At 40.3% G+C, this 17,972-nt stretch overlaps 1 protein-coding gene across 4 annotated transcripts; it reads right to left on the bottom strand.

The window, feature by feature from the left end:
• Positions 1-612: 612 nt before the first annotated feature.
• Positions 613-17,636, bottom strand: LOC142410417 (serine/arginine-rich splicing factor 5-like). 4 transcript variants are annotated; one of them, XM_075502948.1, is made up of 8 exons: positions 17,480-17,636; positions 14,980-15,118; positions 11,361-11,431; positions 10,486-10,572; positions 8,109-8,181; positions 4,198-4,271; positions 3,107-3,217; positions 613-2,130 (listed from the first exon to the last, which is right to left on the bottom strand). In XM_075502948.1, the coding sequence occupies exons 2-8, from the start codon at positions 15,103-15,105 to the stop codon at positions 1,839-1,841; spliced, it is 834 nt and encodes a 277-aa protein (XP_075359063.1). In that variant the 5' UTR covers positions 15,106-15,118; positions 17,480-17,636; the 3' UTR covers positions 613-1,838. The 4 variants fall into 4 exon arrangements, with proteins under 4 accessions (XP_075359063.1, XP_075359065.1, XP_075359064.1 ...); XM_075502950.1 differs by having other exon boundaries at positions 613-2,127; XM_075502949.1 differs by lacking the exon at positions 17,480-17,636 and adding an exon at positions 17,118-17,340.
• Positions 17,637-17,972: the final 336 nt, after the last annotated feature.

Raw genomic sequence — 17,972 nt, 5'->3', positions numbered from 1 at the left:
GCAACACTGACATTTAACTCAGCTGAGCAGACCCCAGCCTTCCCAACAGAGTCCTATCTAGTAAGATTCCTCTGCAAAGTGATTTCTATTTGTTCCTTGTGTTCTTTCTGAACTGCTAGCATATTCAGATCACATTAAGCCAAACATGCAAAGAACATGATTAGCAGTAACCTCCTCTAGAAAGGGCATCAGCCTTTAAGCCTCAGATGCACAGACGTCGTGTGGGCCGCATAAGAATCTCTGGAACCATATTTCAAAAGTGACAAACGATTTTAGCTATGGGAAGATTCCAACACCTATGGCCATTTGGTTGTTGGTTCTTTGTTGAACTGGTGGACAAGGAGGTGTCACACAAATCTGTCTGCAAGGACTACAGAAAGACTACCACTTGCCATCCATTCAAACAGCCATTGATGGCCATGACAGTAAAATCCTATCCTGCCCTCCTATTAGTCAGCATCTGGTTACTTACGTGTCATAACTGGTTTCTAGCTTACATTTTGCTTGCTTCCATATGGGTACACCTTCAAATAAACTTCCTTGTGATTATGTTTGCAAGATTGTAGGAAGTGAACAACAGCAACAGTAACATTACTAAACAAAACTGCAAAGTAAGCCAGAAAAAGGTTTTATTTTATTAGGAATGGTACATTTAAACACATGTAAGACTTTGGGATTAATTTACATATTTTTCTGAAAATGTTTCCCTTCTTTAATGATACAGAAGTTAAAAAAAAATCATCTAATTCCAAATTATAAGAACGAACAGTATCTGCAGCGGAAATTTCTATTAATCAAAACAACTGTGCATTCAGGAGATTTAAAGAAATTATCCTCTTTATGCTTTAACATGATTAACTTTTCCTGTCACAACTGACTACACTTTTCCTGGGATTTTTTTGCTGCTGTCATTACTAAAATAACCTTCCTTTCCATCAAGACTATTGCTAGTCATACACACATTATTCAGTATCATACTTTTGGGTATGAAAGCTATGTCACTTTTATAAACATCAAAAACATGGACATGCATATTGACATTTCTGTGCAGTTTTATGGAGTCACTTGTCAAATAAGGCCTCTACATACAATACCACATACTAGTGAATTACTGGAAAATTATTATAATGGATTCCCAATAATCCTGACATCTGGATGGTACATCTCATTTTAACAGGAAATTCCAGCTTTCATTACTGCTTAACATTGCATTGATTCACTATCCAAATGAGCAATATTCAACTGACCAATGTGTATTCCTGAAAGTCTGTTGCAAATTAAGCATATTATCAAGGTCATTTAAAGCTGGAACTTAAACAGCCTGTTAAGCCAAGCAACAGGGAAAACTCTAAACTAAATTCAGCTGGTCCATTCATTCTCACACAGAAAAGTAGCCACAGAACCTTAAGGGAATAAAATCTATACTTCCTGTTCTCGGACTTAATACCAAGGACAAAAGCTAACGTAGTATTTTGGAAGTCAAAGGCCTTGGAGGTGGAGGGGAAAGTGGGGGGCAAGAGAGGGAGAAAGCAGCGTATTGTCTCATCCCATTACCTCAGCATTATATGTACATAATATATCTATGATAGAAATGTTTACTAATAGCAGGGAAAAAAAAATAAAAAAGACTTCCCACTCCAGACTTCACTGAAAGGAGAAAGCTGACAGCCCCTCCTCACAGAGATGGCCTATTTGATGACAGGCACTTTGGCAATGTAAGAGGAGGTTACCCTTTCATCATGTTAACACTCCCCCTCCCAGTTCTCATGTATAATTTGTCTCAAGTCTTCAAGAAACTCGAATCAAATTAAATGCATTAATACATCTCTAAGAGCAGGTTAACTACGGCTATGACCAGAGCTCGACCTAGAACGAGATTTTCTTTTAGAAGAAGAGGGAGATGGGGAAGAAGCTAGCAAGCTGGAGCGGTGGCTTTTCTGGGAGTAACTCTTTTTAGGTGTACGACTGCGAGAACGAGACCGGGATCGAGATCGGGACCGGGATCGAGAACGAGACCTAGACCTGGACCTTGATCTGGACCTGGACCTGGACCGGCTGTCCGATCTGGAAGATCCTGTAGATCTGGACCTGCTGCGAGATCTTGAGTAACTCCTTGATCGAGATCTGCTTCTAAGAGAAACACAATTAAAAGCTGTAGTCTCACCTCTTACTGAATTTAAAACACTCAATTTAAATTCTCAACTATTTTGTATGCACAGCATATCCATCTGAACATCTGAATGCACTACGCACAGCATTCAGTTATTTCAGAGTGCTGCTAGATTTCTGTTATGCTCCATCACAACAATATCTTCTTAGGCCAAGGCTAGCAGGAACTGCTGGCCTTGACATTCTCTGCTAGCTTGGCAAAATATGAACTGCCTAATAAAAGATGTCTTCTCCCCACCCCCACTGGGAGGAGACAAACAAATTTTTTGCCATTTATCAAGAAAAGCACAGAAATGAAAATTCATACGTGTAGTATTTATTCTCTCTAGAAATGCCCATGTAAATTAGTTAGGGTTTCTTTCAAGATGGTAAAAAAGTCTCTAAAGGCATGGAACACCAGCACACTTTAAGGCCTGAGAGTTTAACACCTTCTCTAAGTTATGCATCCCTTTTTTCATGAAAGAAATGGATTTATTTTTAAGAGATAATGAAAGAGCTGCAGCTAACATGTTTTGTTAATAACAAAATGGCAGACCTGCTTTGGGAATAATGCAAGCAAGCTATCTCTTTTTATTTTATTCTCATGAAAATGTTGGCTTTCACAACTATTTGGGAGACATTTCACAGGACTGTGAAACAGCTTTCCATTAAACTAAAAGGCTTTTAATACCAAAATGCATAGTTTTTTTTTCAAAGTCCTTTCATTTAAATATCGTTTTATCTTTTTTAAAAAAAATCTCCTTACTCTCATCCAAAAGTGTTCTATTTACCCTGTTTTCAGCAAGTTAGTTCTTATCTAAATCTGTTTACACTGCTAGAACATGGTTCTGTGCAGTGATATTTAGCTTGGGGCCAAAGAATTAGATAATAAAACTTTGACATCAATACTACCCAAATCCATGCCCTCAGCAGAATTGTATCAGGTCAGGTGACATACCTATGCCTTCTATGATCTTCAGTCAGTTTAATTCTGCGTCCATTCAGCTCAGTGCCATCCAATTTTTCCAGTGCACTCTTCATATCACTGTAAGATGCAAATTCCACAACCCTGTATACCATCAGGAAAAAAAGAAGTTGTTTCAGAGAAACTGAAAAAGCAAGGAGAACAAGTTTGGGTCTTTTTCAATCTGTTGATTCACAGCTTGATGTTTTATCTTCTGAAAGCTAATTTTTAACTTGGTTAACAGGAAAATATGACACTAACAGTCCTAGCCATCCATACCTTTCACATCTTCTTAAACATTACCAGAACTCTCATCTGCAAAGAGATGGAGAAAATCCAGGAAGCTACACAAACCTGCACCAGCTGAGGAATTATCTTTCAGTCCTCCACTAAATTGCATTCTAAAGCTGTCCAAGAAACAAAATAAAACTTGCAGATTCTCCTGCCCTATTTAGATTTTTAACAGTGAAGAGAAAAATCCCCTCTTTGGTTTTTTTTAATTTGTTTTCCTCTCAAAAAAAGTCTAAGTTGCATTTGCTTGCAGTGGCCCTAGAGCACTGTTTTGCCAGCACAGGCGCTCTATTCATACTTCCCTCTCTCCTGCTTTCTCTTGCAGGTCCTTTGTAGTCTGCAAAATTAAGAATGGAGAGCAGGCAGCTAGGTATTCCCTATGGAGATTGGTTATGTTAATTTCCCATTACTTTGACTGTTGAACCACTGCAAAGCAGCCACAGACAGGAGGTATTTTAGCCTCAGGAGTCAGATCATAAATGATTATATAAATAACCCCACGTCAAAGACAGCAGAACTCAACTGTTGAAAGATATTCTCCCTTCCCCTTCTGCTTTGACACATTGTTTTCACAGTAGAGAGTAGAGACTGAGTTCAATACCACTTCTGAACTCCGACTTACTGACAGTTTGTGGGGGTTTTGTTTGTTTGTTTGTTTGTTTGTTTTAAATTGGAGAAATTTCAGCATCTAAGCCACACCATAGATTCATGTTTCATTTCTTTTCTATTACAAGGATAATCTTGCCTTTAACAGTTTCAGTTATCATATAGATTTAGACACAAAATGAACTTACCCTTCATTCCTGTTGTTTCTGTGTGCATCCACATAGGTCACCTCCCCTGCCTTTCTCATGACATCTTTCAAGTCCTGCAGCAAAAGTTAACGTTTTAGCCTTAAACAGGACACAAATGAGTCAGCTAGCAGTAAGTAATACCCTCCTAAAACTTCCTCTGCTAAAACTGCTTAATGCTTTTATATTCTTATATATAAATACACACAATTTAGAAAAAAGTTTCTGAAACAGCCTATGTAATAGCAGCTGCATATAGAAAGGATCCCTCATTTTTACAACTACAGTGAATAAAATACTGCTTTTAAAATAATCCTGCGTCCTAAAACCAGCTGTTATGAAAACACAATGCAATACTTAAACATATGCACTGAAATAAGAACTATAACAGATGAAAAGCAACGTAGTATTAAATGCAAATTTTCATGACTAACACCCCAGTTAAATGACAATCCAATATATGTAGACAAATTCATTCTATATGCTCACCTCCCCCAACTTCACAGCAAAATTAAAAGCAAAAAGGTGTAATTACTACATAATGAATAATTTTACAAAGGGAAAAAATTTTCTTATATTTCACTTAAATATCTGTCACACTACAGTGCCACGTCAATAGACACCCTTGTATTTAACTTAATGGAGGCTAAACACGCAGGCACTGTAAAATTACTTGCTCAGCAATAGGATAAAGTACAAACAAATAATGTAAAAGGTCACTAAAAAGCTAAACATTTGTGTAAGTTAAAGCAGTACTTTTTACCAAACAGTATCTGGTATTTTATAATCCCAGACTACTTACCGCAACATGCCACAAGTGGCAGATGATATAAGAAGGTACCTTAAGCAAAGAGTTGCTTGTCCAATACCTAGCTGGCCAAGAGGAACTCTCTTACATGAGAAAGGCAGAGTGATGGCTCATAGCAATATGCTTCACGGAGGTACCAGAGGCCCTGAAAGCACTGGACATAGTCTCCAGTCTCCAGAAGTGGCTAAAGAACCCGAGGATGATCTGTGCTAGCCAATCGAGATCAAACCCAGGCAAACCAAGATCTAGATCGCCAAAAAACAGGAGTGTCATAGGAACCAAAAGGAAAATTCAGAACAGGCCAAACCCTAGAATTTCAGCCACTAGAAAACCCCCAAATCTTTGGTTCTTTTTCCTCCACACAAGAAAAATGAGGGTTAACCAAATCAAGGTTGTTAGAAGAGGTTCAAAATGTACTTGGTTAGAAATGTGCTTAAAGAAGAAAAGACTACAAAACAAAAAGCCAAGAAAAACTTTAGAACATTTGCCACAGAGTATAAGAAGGTTTAGTTTTATCTCATCTTTTAATTAAAATTCAATAATTTTATTTTAAAAACTGGCATATGCAAACTAGTAGTTATTTTCCTTGTTTCACATGTGCTTATCACAAAGAAACCTTAATAACAAATGAAAAAATGGGCTCTACAGCGCCATTAAAAGTAGTATTTCAACTTCAGTATGTTTATCCCAATTTAGAGATGAAGAACAACATTTTGGCTCTGCTCAAGTCAATGAGAGCTTAACCAGATCAGGACTGATAAGGCAAAAGGAAGTTAGAAAATGTTAACCTACATAATCATTTTCTAATTTAATAACTTTAGGCTTTAAAATTGAGGCCTCCACAGACTTGCCACACTATACACTGAATCCTAAGGATCATCATAATGAAATATCATTTCTAATAGTAATGTCAACATGATTAAGATGCCAACATTATTGCTCACAAGTGAGTAAGTGTGCATGTGTTAGAAAGACTCAACAGAGTATTTGCTATTATTAGGGGAATGTTTTAAAGTTATCTGGTTTTACTTAACCAGTGGAACAGTCAAATTTTATCCTAAGTTTACTGTGCTGGTTCACCTTAAACAGCACAAAAATACCCTGTTGACCTTAGCAGTAAAGGAAAATAAGGTGTAGGACAACCATAAACAGGAAAAACAGGTATTAAAAATTACATCTTGATGTAGCACAGATCTGCTTTTCCCAACTGCTTGAAAATTCACAGATACTGAAAAACTAACGAGGGTGGTTGGAAAGCTCTGAACATGCAGAAATATATGCTTCCTAAAATAAGAATTCTGAGTTTGTCTACTACTTAGATATGAGATTATCTATTAACAATAAAGTCAACAATTTGAGGAAACTGATCTGAATACAAATTTTATTTGTGGTTTGTTTTTAAATATCCCAACACAGTAACTTTTAAAGGAGACAGAAGTTCTCAAAGCATGGGGATCTGCGCACACCAAAGATGAAATCATGCGCATAAGTTTTAAAGCAAGGTTCCATATCAATTGTGCTTGCTAGAAGCTCAGGGATTAGAAAGAAAGAATAATGCCACTACTGTTAATGTATTAGCTATTTTAATCTGTTGTATAAGTAGCATAGTTAAAAGAAGTTAAAACACTATAGTCAGTATCAAAGCAGTACAGCTTCAAAACTAAATGAGGCTTCCATATGGATGTTAGCTTCAAATGATTTCTATTTAGGCAGGTATAAAGAAGTAAAGTATCTTATGCTAACTTATAATATATTTAAGAAAGTCATTAAAACATTTAATTAGAATCCTAAAGATTCATCAGTATGAAATCTGAATTGGGTGGGCTTCAGTCTAAAATGGTAAGTACACATAAAGCCATTATAAATATTCACAAGAAACAATTTTTTTTTCAAGTTATGAATTTAACACTAAACAGCATTATAGGATTTACTCCCCTCAACACTCCATTCTAGCTTACTACTATGCTCCCTGCTGTTGTTTCCAAGCACTGTGTTTTATAACAGTCTCTTCATATACATAACTGCATAGCATACCCAGAGGATATTTAGATGAAATCCACTTGCTCATCACATCAACTCAGAAGTTGTTTTCTTAGTTATTCAATAATTAACACAACTGTACAATTATGAACCTTTTGAACCTGTCATGCAGAAGATAAACAAACCTAGTTCAACCGTTTATCTGCATGGACTGTACCCAAGCTCTTATGAAACACATTAGCGGAGCTCCAGGCAAGCCAAACAGCCTCCTCATGTGGATTTAGCTGCAAGATCAAGGCTTTGAACATTCAACATGTTCTACTGCATCTTTCAGTACCCTAATTAAAGTCCCTTTATTCAAAGAATATAAAGGTTAATGAACAAGACTAAACTCCACTATTCACTTACCTTTTGTAAATAGCATCTGTTGCTATGCCCTTAAAAAGTAAACTTTCTATAGACTGTATATTACACAGAACACAACTAAAGGAATTTATTATATGGTTACTCTGTTAAAAGCCAGCTAAAAATTAGCAAAACATTAGCAAGGGGGGTGGGGGTGGGGGGTGAGGGGGGAAGGTGGTAAGAAAGCTTCAAAAGACCATTACTGAAAGTTTGGGGGTTTTTAATAATATCTACAGTAAGCATACTTCACACAGTAACTTTCTTATGATTCCCTTTATTAATGACATATTACCAGACTTCTCAATCATGCATCATGTCACAAAAATATTTTGCAAAACATAAGAAAAGACCATAAATTTCACTCAAAACAAAGGCATGCACTTCCAGGTATAACAATACAAAAGGATGACATGGTTTGAATGGATGCTATGCTTCAATAATTTAGAAACAATCTAGAGTCTTCAGAAGTTTTATGAGTTGGTAAACACAAGTAAGTTCCCAACTACAAAATCTAGTTATAGAACTATTTGCACAGCTGTGAAACAAAAGACTTCTTTAAGTGTCTGAAAGCTAATTTTTAGCAATCACTGAAGCTTTTTTGCTTATTTTTTATTCAGGTTAAATATTTATGATGGCTTTATTAAGAAATTAGGCTGAGAGCAGTCTACTTACAGGGTAGGAAAATAAGGTGTAAAAAAAAGAAGGTAAGATGTTAACTCACCTGCCAGCTGATACGGGATGATAGGTTTTCAACTATGATCCTGTGTTCAGTACGAACAGGAGGTCCATACCGGCTAGAAGAGTTCAGAGGAAAAGAAAAAAAGGAAAAAGTCTCCAGTGTAAGGAATTTAGAACTTAAGAAATTTGATGTTTTCTATAGTTTGCTGAGAGATTTAAGTATTTTCCTTGTTGCTGGACTGTAGATTTGATTCTCCCTAATCAAGAATATATTTAAGAGTCCACTACAAGAAGAGAGCTGCTACGAGGGGATTAAAAAAGATTTTGATGAAGAACTTTATACCAAGGCAGTCAATATAGCTGCCATTTTTTCCAGATACACCGAAATAAGTGCCTAGTAGAATGACAATAATGTAAAGAAAATTAGTTTAGTTTTGGTATTTGACAGGCTTGGCTCACACATATGGCTTTGGAGAATATTCATGTGAAGGGCAATTTCTTTTATGTTTTTTGGTTGGTAGGATAAATTCTGCTTTATGTCAGGGAGATAGAAGGCACAATTTAAAGGCATCTTAGGTCATGCTTCTAAATTCCAAATCACTTGTTAATATTTATAAATGCCACCATGACCTATATTAGATATTTTTGTGGGTAGAAATATTCTTATTTTAGTAAAATGAGAGCTAAATAACTGGTTGCTCTGAAATAACTGTGGCAGTTTACAGTTCCTGAATGAAAGGCAATGTTTTTTACTTAACCAAAAAGTAAAGACCCTCTCAAAAATGAAAGTGTGGCTTGAAAATGTTCATACAGAAGAGTAAGACATCTGGAAAGAACACTGCCCTTGCAGGTCATTTATGTTGCCAATCCTAGTCATTCTGAATCCAAAGGGATCTGAGAACTATGGAAAAAGGTATGCCAGCCTTTTGACAAGTAATGCAGGATTCTAACAATGGCACTACTTTGTATTACTACAAAAAGATTCAAGAACACTGACCTTAGAGAAAATTATTCTCATCTTCTCCTATAGAAACATAATCCTAAATTGTGCGTATTGATTTGTACACTGAAGCATAGGCAATTTCATTTCAGTGCATACCTCAAAGTGTCCCAATTTTTTTCAGAACATCCAGATCTTCCAGGCATTTAAACAGAGGTCCCAGAGTCCCAAAACTGGCAGGCTGAGTCTCATTTTTCCATTATTGCAAACCGCAGTCTCTTCCTGTCTGGCATCGGCAGTCTGACGTCATGAACATGACTACAACGTCAGATGCCCACGACCTTCAATCACACTTCCTACTTTTAAAGTCCACTTTTAGCCTGGACCTCGGACCAATTCTACCGCATCAAGGTTACTGCCACTAAAGAAAAAATAATCTAATTAGCATACTTGCATATGCAAATTAGATGTTCCAGACACTGGTTTGTAACTGGCAGCAATTCTGACTTTGAAACAAACGCAGAGGTTTATGTCAGTTTAGTCTTCATCTTTCTTCCAAACTCTACTCTGCATAGGCCACAGCTATAAATGTTTCGACAGAGTAAATTATACCATACATATTTTACTTCACACAGGCAGAGATAAAGTACAAAGATGTAATGTGTAGTTGTTTGGTGGAATATATGCAAATCTGCAGAACTTCCACAAACTCCACTGCAAGTTGGCGCAAGGTTCACCACTGGCTCAAATTATTGAAAGTGAACAACTCCACAAATACTGTATGTCCACTACAGGTAATCTAGATATGAGCTACGTCCTGGTTTTCAGGTTCCATTGTTGGACAGAGGCTCTCCTTCAGCAAGGCACCTGCTCAGTCAGCAAACTTAGTTAACAGGTATTTAAACACTTCTGCACACGCCAGTGTCTTGTGCCCTAGCACTGTTTCTCAAATACAGTTCCTCTTGTACGCTGTGCTGAAGTAAGCATTTTGATAACCATACAACTGGAAATGTGAAAGCTTGGTTAGACGGTAAATACCTTGAACTATTGCCCTACAATAATTCTACTTAGCCTGTAAGCTCAGTTTAATGACAAAAGCCTCAATAGAGAAGCTCTGGCATTTTTCTTGATTTAGTCTTAAAAACAGCCAATCCAACTGCAGCATTACTCCTTCACATCATTTACACAACAGTAGGAAGTAAGACCAATGTAGTGCCTACAACAGGGAGAGGGAGCATTTCATAACAGGTTTGTGAACCTCTGCAAGCCAGTTAAACTGCTTTAAAATCCACATTCTCCTCAGCCAGAGGAGGTAAATAATAGTAATGGACCTCCAAGGTTTGAGAACATAAAACTTCTTTTGTGAAGCTATACAAGGAAACAGAGCTGGAACCCTAACTCCAACCACAAGAAGAAAACAGTATTTCAGTACAGTTCTTCAGTTACTCTGTTTGTAGGAAACAGAGTCCAGACCACCTACCTAGATCCACTCTGCGACTGGTAATAACTGAACCGTTGTGGGAATCTGCCCCTTCCTCTTCGGGCTCGAGCATGCTCAATTGTAACCCTTATGATAGGAACAAAACAAAACAAGCAAACAAAACATAAAACACAAACTTTAAGTATTTGACACTGACTTAAATCTTTTGCAACTGGAAGCACATGTACACAAACAAGAATTATCTTGCCCTTGCAAGCAATGATTTATAACACGGCCACTGGCATTTCTTAAAGAGCCAGAACAGTGGTATTCTCTTGTCTCATTCATCTCCCTCAGACTCTCATGAAAATTGTCATGGGTCTGTAATTCAGACTGAAACAATTAAAATTGCTCAACCAGAGCCCAAGAGTAATCACAGAGGGAAAAGAGTACCAAAATGTAATAATAACCTAATGACCTAAACCCAACTTCCATAATCAGAAAAGAAGTTGATGATAGCCTCTCATCATTTGGAGTGTTGCCCTTCAGTTTGCAACAATGTGGACTACAGTCAAGGTATGTTACAGTAATTTTTATTTTGAAGTCAACAGACAGATAAATAACAAAAAGATAAGTTCAATTCACTTTTACTAATATTTCTAGTGACAAGACCTTGAGTTAGCTTTGAAGGAGAAGTAAGTGCAAGCGGAGACAAGTCAGCCCTGCTCCAAACCACCCTTCCTCCCGTCCCAAATTATCTTTGCCTTCCATAAGACTGTAGCCAGGATCCCAATGAATCTCTTTAGCTAAAGTTATGGAAGGTGTAGCCCACCACAGAGCCACAAGAAACAGGTGTCAGAGCACAAGCTAATGCACTGTATTTGGATGCAAAGCACTTTTGCTGTTCTCAAGGGAAATTATGGTATCAAGCTTACCTTTCATCACACAACTCTTTACCATTTAGTTCATAAATTGCATCATCAGCATCCCTGTGGTCTTCGAATTCCTAGAAAGAAAATAGGAATAAAAAAGTATTTCCCCTCATAGTATATTCAAATGCTAGGAAACATGTTTTCTTTATAAATTTTACATTTCTGCAGCAAGTATCAGCCAGAACTTCGAACAAGGAAGTGGATTCCTAGTACATTTATGACTGAAAAGCCAGATGTTCCCGTTCATGACCATTTCTTCTCCCTCCACCCTGCAAACTCCTTTTGCCTTCCTCAGTTGTTTCAGTATAACTATTTGCAAGACCTATATAAAATAAATTAACTAAATGACCTGGTTTATTACAGAAATATCTAAAATACTTTTTGCAAGAGAGGCGGGGGGATTACTTCAACACATACAGTTTAAAACACAGCCCTACATATAGGGAAATCCTATGTAACAGCACAAGGTGATGAACTGCAACCAAAAGCAGGAGCGCTGTGTGCTCCCAAAACCCTTTTAAGAGTTCTGGGGCTCATTCAATTCTTACTGAATTGGCAAAGAAAGAATGAAGCAGAAAAAAAGCCTTTCTGATTTTTTTCTGAGTGAATTCAGCTCACTAGCCTGGCAAAAAGGTGCCTGTGTTAGAAGGGTGAGAAACATAAGCCCCTTTTCAGCACTGGCCACCTGTGGGTCTGGATCAGCTATAATATGCAATTCCATATACTGTTGCAACGGAATCTGTCACTTTGCTTTTGGCAGCAATGCTGCTTTAGTCAGCCTGAGTAGCCTCTGCCCACTATCCAGCCCACTGATTCTTGGCAAAAGCTGTTTGTACAGCTCTGCAGGAAACTAGGTCAAGAAACCTATCCAGATGAAAAAAAGCACACTTTGTGCAGGAGGTGGGGTGAAAAAGACAGTGTTATTTTTCAACTAGATAAGCTTCCCAGGTAGGTTCATTATGTGGCTGAACAACTGTGGTAACACCATGTAAGGCAAAGGGAGAAAGGAAAGAAATAAAGCAGTGAGAACAAGCGCTGGGTAGGGACTGCTTGAACCAACAGTGTGCATGGAGGAAAAAAAAAATGTGGAACTGCAGCTTGAAAGCAATGAACAACAGAGAAGAACCTTCTCGAGTTGAAGAAAGCATTTGCGTAACTATAAACAGTTTTTCAGAAGCGATACTGGCTTAAGCAATCTTCCCCCCTCTGCACTGAAATCTGTTTCACTACCAAGTGAAACATCACACATCTTGCGTGATGATGCAAAGATTATCTTGAGGAAATTCATTTAGGCCCAGCATTTAAGAGTATCAATAGTTAGGACCTACAACTCCCATGATTTCAGCTAGTTTCTAACAAACTAAATGACTGCGAGTCTATCTAGCTTTACATACTAGCTCTATGGTGTGAAGTTTGAAAACATTCTGTACTGAAATCTACAGAATTTAAGTAAATTCAGGTTTCAAAAATCAAGCAATGATTTCGATCAAGCACAATGAAACATGCTTTTAATACTACAACAACGTTCAATCAGAATCAGTTGGTTTTGTAAGAGGTTTTATAAATAGATTTTAAATAACCGAAAGCAAAGATGAACTGACAGCCCATCACAAGTGAGGTACTGCAAAGGAGACTACTATTCAGTGTATTTATATCTGGATGACAGGACTGAGTGCACCCTCACCAATTTTGTAGCTGACACCAAAGTGGAAGGAGAAATAGATATACCAGAAGGAAAAACCACCACACAGAGACCTTGACAGGCTGAAAGATAAGGCCAACAACAATCGCAAGTTTTAGCAAAAGATAAATGTGAAGTCCTGCACCTGGGATAGAATAATCCCAAGCAGCAGAACAGGCTGGGGTTTCCGTGACTGGCGTGTAGCTCTGCTGAAAAGGACATGGAAATCCTTGTGGAGAGTCAGCTAAGCGTGAGTCAGCAGTGTGGCCTTGCCGCAATGAAAGCAAACCGCGTCCTGGGCTGCATCAGTAAGAGTACAGCCAGCAGACAAGGGATAGAATTATTCTACCCTACTTGGCATTTGTTAGGCCACACCTGGAACACTGTGTCCAGTTTTGGCCCCTCCAGCTCAAGACAGACACTGAAAAATTGGAGCGGGACCAGCAAAGGGCCACCGAAACTGATCAGAAGGTTGGAGAACAAAGAAAGGTTGAGAGCACCATGTTTGTTCAGCCTGAAGAAAAGGCAGCTCAAAGGGGATCTAGTCTGAGTCTTCCAATACCTAAAACACAGTTAGAGAGATGATGGAAATGTTTTCCTCACATGGGTGCACCATGATGGGACGACAGGCAAAGGCGGGGGGGAGTTTTGTTCAGATGTAAGGAAAAAATTCTTCATCATGAGAACAATTAAATTTTTTAGACAGACTTATGGGACGATTACTCAAGCTTATTAGTGAGCTTTGAAAAGAAAATGCTTCTGCCTAGGAACTGGAGAAAAGAGGAAGGATGGTTGGCTGACTCATGTACAGGAGTTGAACAGAAGTCGTTCCTGAATGAGTCAACAGCCCTGCCCAGGAAAAGAAGAGGAATGCTCACAGAAAGGTGATTGAGAAATAGCAGCAATTGGAAAGGACATACTACATAAACTCAGGCTCACATCTAGATGGGCCATTTACCTCCAGACTTTAAGAGGCAGGTATTTACCCACTGGCAGTCAACGAGAAGTAGCTCATACTGCAGGGCAATCAGGAACCGGTATATGCAGGAGTCAAGAAGTAATACTCCTATGAAACTAAAGTAGGCAAAGCCTGTTTTTTTGTTCTTTTCCCATAGCTTCACTCAAGGGATTGATCTGGGCAGAACGAATGGCATTCAAGCTTGCCATAGTGCAAGGGCAGTATCAACCTTTCCAGTTTGAACTCAGTGCTGCAGAACAGCTAATTCTCAGTTCCCAGGAGATCATAGTTAAGAAACAGGCCAATCCTGAGTCAACTTGGGAACCTGTAAAGCTGTAAAAATCTGGACAACAGTTTAGGAGCATAGAGCTCTAGAAAGCAGTGGTAGGAAACTAAGATCCAATGAACTGTGTATTTCATTTCATAGTCTGACAGACACATATACCCTGTGAACACGTATTGATAGCGAATATGCCTAACCTTCGCTGCAAAAGAGTTAAAACCCTGTGCTGCTTAAATCCAACAGTAAGCACCTATTATACCTGCTGTCTTAGCCAACTACTTGGCTTTTATGTCAGGCCATTATTTAGAGATACAACCAAGCAGACTAGAAGCAGTGAGAGAGGAACATGAGTGACTCTGTATAAACTTTTCTCCAGGTCAAGACTTCATCAAGTTTTGTAATGTCATAACAGGATATTTATACTGTCTTCAGAAATAAGGGAGAAAATTTAAATCCATGGAAGACTATGATCAGACAATGCATTTAATATAGCTAGAATATTACCAAGATTTTGAGCAAAATCTGGCCAAACCCAGGTAAAACTGTAATCCCAACATCTGAAAAGCAGCCTGAAATGTATACTAATATTTTCCATTTCCCATTGGAACTATTATGTTCTTAGGCATCTTCCCTTCCTTGACATCAGCCTAGCAAGGCTAGTACCTGCAAGCAAGAGAAAGAAAAATAAGGTACTACTTACCACAAATCCAAATCCATTTTTAAGATGGATTTCTCGTATGCGTCCATATCCTTTGAAGAATTTCTCCACATCCCGTTCCCGAGCACGTGAGCTTAAGTGTCCAACAAAGACACGGCAGCCACTCATCTTAAGGTTGATGCTAAGAAAAAAAACAGCACTGTTTATCAGATTAACAAACTTAAAATAGGGTGATTAAGATCACTTTTACATCTCAGAAATCTTGGTTAAATGGGATTTGATTTTATCGTCCTCCAGGTATATATGTTAAAGACCCAATTCTTCTCTATAGCCAGAGAAGTGAGAAAATCCTGTCTTACTGACTTCTAGCAGAACCTACACAGAACTCCCAGCTTTGTCCTTTTTAGTCATATAACTTAAAGACTTCTTGTATCTGAAACAATGTTTTTGTTTGTTGCTGGACTAATAATGCTTTTGTACCACAGAGCATGAAAAAACCCACTCTATAAGCTCCAAGATGAATTTGCTGGGCTAGCAACAGTTTAAAAAAAAAGAAAAAAAGAACAAAACTGTTACGCTAATCATTGGAATAACAACATAAAACACCCTCAAACGTTTGCTTTCACCTGAAAGGATTGCTGCAATAGAGTTATATTAGCATCCGAAAGATAAATGGTAGTAATCAAATTATTTCGATTTGCACTAACCATAAAATATCTTATTTTAACAGTCTATCAAGTTATGAAGAAGAAACATTTTGTTATTATGAGATTTCAACAACGGCAAAAACAAAGACTATTTCAGATATTCAGATTTTCAAAACTATCTACTGATCCAGAATACATAATTTGAGATCTTTATTTTAGGGAAGCTCCATTGTTTACCTCGAGTATGTCACTTTTTCAGTTTATGTGATCTAGAAATTTTTAAGTTCTTGTGACTGGAAAATATTAATTATTTGGCTCAGCTTTCCGTCATACAAAAAACAAGGAATCCAAGCCCTAAGGAGTGGAAATACAATGTGATCTTATATTGCAAGACTGGACTGTAAAGCAGACAGAGGAAACAGACAACGTCTCACATTAGCTGTGAAAGTAGTTCAAGACAATTTGGATGCAGTACTTTGAATCAGCGTGATTTACCTTCTGTGTTAATACCCATTAGGTTTCTATTGATTAGCGTCTTCACTCGGGCTCACTGTGCCACCAGAGAAGTGCCAGAACTTTGGAAGACAGGGTGTAGAGTTTCGTACGGGGTGAGGGGTAGAAGTGTGACAGCACTTACTTGGCCTAAACTGTCCCCGAACCACAACCTGAGGTGACAGCTATTTAATCACGTGAAAAGTTCCGTGCTTCTCCTACAAGGGCCTACGTTGCCCTTTGTAACCATTCCCTCCTTTGTGCCCACACTTGCATTTTTATACCCACATGGAAATCCAGCTCAGAGGACTGATTCAGTTCCCTTCCAGAGTAGTTAGTCTTCCGACAGATTGTTTTCCCGATGCACCCTTACCACACAAACACTAGCAAGGCCAGCAGTAGGTATTAAGGGAAAGACAGGCCTTTGCAGAGGAAGGACAGATTTACATAACTATGTGCTTTAAAACACGGTAAGAACAGTCACTCTGGCAACATCACTAATTTTGGGTGATTTGACAGATTAAAACGACTGCATAACTGCTGTTGAATATTTTCAGTTCTTAGTTCTAGAAAAACAAGGTGGGGAGGAAAGAGGAATAACAGAAGGAAATGAACATGGGGTGGATGGATCTGACTGCCTGCGAGTACCACAGATACCGCTAAAGCGTGCAAACTACCTGTTTATGCATTATTTACTCAAACATCAGGGAGCACAATGGATTTGAGATCTGTATCAACACCTGCAAGTCGCAGCGCTTCACACGTTGTTCCTAGCACAATGCAACCGCGTTTGCTCACTAGTGGCTCACAAGATCAAACATGCTGGCCTAAAAGCACTCGGGAAACACGGGACCGCAGCAAAAGACCATCTGCTTGTTCACCTTTTTAAGAAGTCGAGACGGGACAGGGCTGCGCTAGACTCGCCGCCTCCCCAAGGCAGGAGGACCCTCTCCTTGGGTTCACCGCCACCGAGGCGTCGGCCCACCCAGTGGCGATCGCCCCTCCCGCTCTTCGCGGCAGACGCGAAAGCTTTACACTCACCTTCAAGCCCCGACGGCTCCTAGCCATCCCTCCGAGCACAACAGCCAGGATCAGCCCTCCCCTCCGCAAAGCCGCGGGGCAGCGATGAAGCGCGGCGTCCCCGCGGCCCGCTGCCGTCGCGCCTCGATTACCCAACCGCCAGCGGCCCCCCGCCGAGCGCCCGGGCCAGCAGCGCTGCGCGGCGCCAGCGAGGCCTCCGAGAGCAGCTTCCTCCCCCTCAGCCCGGCGCCGCCACAAGGAAGGCCGGGCCCGTCCCCGCCCCGCAGCAGGGCCCGACTGCACGAAGTCTGCTCGCAACTCGACGCCCGACCCTCCCCCGGCCCTCCCGCCACCGAGCGAGCCAAGGAGGGGCAGCCGCTCACCGTCACCGAGCGCTGAGTCCTGCGGGCCGTGAGGAAACCGCTCTTCCCGGCCGCGGCGGCAATGGCTGCCTTGTTCCTCCGAGAGACCAACACCGCCGCGCGCCCCCAACGGATGCTGCGCAACCGCCAACGCCCGACTCCAACTCCCAGCGTGCCGCGCGGCGGCCCCCGGCCGCGCCCCGCTCCCGGGGCGGCACCGTTGCACGCTGGGAGGTGTAGGCGCTGGGGCCGGTCCGGCGGCTCCGGGCCCCGGGCCCTGCAGCCGGTGGGCTCGGGCAGCTCGTTTGAACAGGCGTTGTGGGGGAGCTTTGATGGGGGTTCCCGAGGGGGCGGCTTCCGGCCGGGAGGAGAGGGGTGCCGGAGGGGTGCAGCGGGCGGGGGCAGGCTGCGGCCTTGTCAGGGCGAGCTGCAAGGCCGGGGGCCCTTGGGTCAGGGAGAGGCCGAGGGGGCTCCGGCCACGACCTGCCCAGGCTGCGGGGTAGGAACGCGCTGG

Source organism: Mycteria americana, chromosome 5 (assembly GCF_035582795.1).
Source record: "Mycteria americana isolate JAX WOST 10 ecotype Jacksonville Zoo and Gardens chromosome 5, USCA_MyAme_1.0, whole genome shotgun sequence".
In the NCBI taxonomy this organism is placed as follows: domain Eukaryota; kingdom Metazoa; phylum Chordata; class Aves; order Ciconiiformes; family Ciconiidae; genus Mycteria; species Mycteria americana.
This window is presented reverse-complemented; position numbering and strand designations above follow the sequence as displayed.

Coding starts and splice junctions, on each gene's coding strand:
- LOC142410417 (XM_075502948.1), bottom strand. CDS start 15,105: ATGAGTGGCTGCCGTGTCTTTGTTGGACACTTAAGCTCACGTGCTCGG. Junction 11,432..14,979: donor AAAATGGATTTGGATTTGTG/GTAAGTAGTACC, acceptor TTTTCTTTCTAG/GAATTCGAAGACCACAGGGA. Junction 10,573..11,360: donor AAAGAGTTGTGTGATGAAAG/GTAAGCTTGATA, acceptor TCCTATCATAAG/GGTTACAATTGAGCATGCTC.